Here is a 2,541-nt window from a genome sequence, read left to right on the forward strand (position 1 = left end):
ACACATGGATGGGGCACAGACAGACGGACACTGGGACAGCGGGACTGTGAGAGGGGCAAGGGAGGGGTGCTGGGTTTTCAGAGGGGCCTTCGGGGCAAAAAGTGCATTTTTGGGGCTTTTGTGGATGCAGAAAGGGAGCGTCCATCTGGGTGGGTGTCTGTCCAGCTGGACGTGCCCTGTGCGTGTGTCTGCATGTCCAGCCATCTGTGTGTCCATCTGTCCAACCGCCGGTGTGTCTGGCTGGATGTGCAGCCCCTGCTCTGTGCTCCTGTTGGGGTCACAGGGGTGGGATGGACACACGGACAGGAGCAGGCCCAGCTGGACTCACGGACGGCTGCACATCCAGACAGACAGACCGACACAGGGACAGCCCCCCTGGATGTACAGTCGGTGTCAGGGCCACCCCGACACACAGACAGCTGGACTCCCAGCCGGACACATGGACAGCTGTGTGGACGACTGGATGTGCGGACGGACACACGGACAGTTGCACAGACATCTGGACACATGTGCATCCACTGGACACTGGACAGATGGACGGACACCCACCCAGCCAGACACTTCCCACCCCCTGGGCAGGGTCAGGCCCTTCCCAGCCCCAGCACTGTCCGTGTGTCCATCTGTCTGTCTGGAGCCAGGATAGCCCTGAGCATCCCCAGCACCCCGGGCTGGGAGATGGACACAGGGACTGATGCAGGGACAGACACATGGACGGGGGTGGGGTGGGGGCGTGAGGGGGGGCAGGGCAGGGGTGCAAAATTGCTGATTTTCCAGAGGGGCCTTTGGGGCAAAAAAAAGTGCTTTTGGGGCATTTATGTCCGTGAGTGGAGGAGTGTCTGGCTGGGTGGGTGTCTGTCTGTCCAACTGTACGTCCAAGTGTCTGTGTGTCCTGCTGTACATGGGACTGTCCATGTGTCCAGCTGGATGAGCCCTGGGCCATCTGCCTGCATGTCTGTCCGTCCATCCATCCGTCCGTCCGTCCGTCCATCCAGTCAGGGCCACCCTCCCTGTTCCCAGCTGAACATGTCCCTGCCCACAGACCCGTCCGTGTGTCCGGTTGGACGTGTCCAGCCTGTCCCTGGATACTCCAACCCCCACAGGGCCCCAGACTGAGGAAGGGGGATGAGACAGACGGACACACAGATGGTTGTAGGGGTGGGCACACGGATGGACACGTGTCCAGGTGTCCAGCTGGATGTGGAACTGTGTGCCCAGCAGTGTCCATGTCACTATCCAACCCTCCACCCACCCCCTCATGGAGCTGTCTGTGTGTCCAGCTGGACCTACAGCCACCTGTGTGTGTCCATGTCTGTCCACTCACCCCCACTCCCAGCTGGACACACCCCTGTCCCTCAGCCCCCTGTGGAGCTGGGGGGGCCCAGGGAGCAGAGCAGGGGGTGCCAATCCAGCTGGACACATTCCAGGGTTCCTGCCCCTTCCCCCCCAGAGCCCCCTCCCTCAGCCCAGCCCCCCGTGGGGGGGGAGGGGCAGCCCCCAGACCCCCCAAACCCGGGTGGGTGACAGTGACAGGGACAGACATGGATGGACACACAGCCCCCTGCCCCCATTCCCAGCTGCGAGGCCAGGAGGTCCTTGTGGGGTGTCCCTGCCCAGGCCCCCAGAGCCCTGGGGGGCAGGACACTCTCCCTTCCCACTTCCATCCCGCAGCACGTTTCTGTCCATTTTTTACCCAAAACAAGCTCTCCCCTGTCCCTCCCCTCCCCCTTCAGTGAGGGGGCAGCAGGGGAGGGTCACCCTGGGCTTTTCCCCAAAATCACCATTTGCAAACCTTCGACCACCTTGGGTTTTTTCCATTATCATCTCATTTATCCCCATTTCTATGAACCGCCCTCGTTAGTGATGAACTGGATTCAGTCCCCCCCGCGGGCTCCAGCTCTGCGAGACCCCCAAAACACCACCCAGGAGGGGGGCGCCCACCCCCGACCATCAGCGTTAGAAAATATTGCCATTTATTCCATCTCTTTCCTGCCAGAAATACACTTTTTACACGGTGCCGAGCTGTCTGTTAAATAGAGGCCGGGGGTCACTCGGGGGGGGGCTGCTCCGGGGCGGGGGGCGCGGGGGGCGGCTCGGGGGGGCCGTCGCGGGCGCGGAACAGCAGCTCCCCCGCGGGCAGCACCTGCTCGGGGGGCCAGGAGGAGCCGTAGGGTTGGTAGAAGTCGGCGTCCGCCTGGAACATGACGAGCGCCTGCGCCGTGTGGATGCGCACGTGCTGCGCCAGGCTGGAGGCGTCCAGGAACTTCTCCCCGCAGGAGTCACAGGCGTACAGGATCTGCGTGGTGGGGTCTGCGGGAACAGGAACACACGGAGATGGCACTGGAGCTGGCATTGGAGCGGGGACGGGAGCTGGGACGGGAGCTGGGACTGGAGCTGGCATTGGAGTTGGGATTGGAGCTGGGACTGGAGCTGGGACGGGAGCTGGGACTGGAGCTGGCATTGGAGTTGGGATTGGAGCTGGGACTGGAGCTGGGACGGGAGCTGGGACTGGAGCTGGCATTGGAGTTGGGATTGGAGCTGGGA

At 62.8% G+C, this 2,541-nt stretch overlaps 1 protein-coding gene across 2 annotated transcripts in view; it reads right to left on the minus strand.

Annotated features, from left to right (window-relative positions):
• Positions 1-1,953: 1,953 nt before the first annotated feature.
• Positions 1,954-2,541, minus strand: part of ZBTB17 (zinc finger and BTB domain containing 17) — a 12,100-nt gene continuing 11,512 nt past the window's right edge. For both annotated transcript variants that reach the window (XM_017833422.1, XM_017833423.1), the window contains exon 17: positions 1,954-2,307. In XM_017833422.1, the coding sequence (XP_017688911.1) occupies positions 2,045-2,307 (263 nt within the window). In that variant the 3' untranslated portion in view covers positions 1,954-2,044. The remainder of the gene's footprint in view (positions 2,308-2,541) is intronic.

The sequence above is a fragment of the Lepidothrix coronata genome, unplaced genomic scaffold (assembly GCF_001604755.1).
Source record: "Lepidothrix coronata isolate B3197 unplaced genomic scaffold, Lepidothrix_coronata-1.0 Scaffold214, whole genome shotgun sequence".
Lineage (NCBI taxonomy): Eukaryota > Metazoa > Chordata > Aves > Passeriformes > Pipridae > Lepidothrix > Lepidothrix coronata.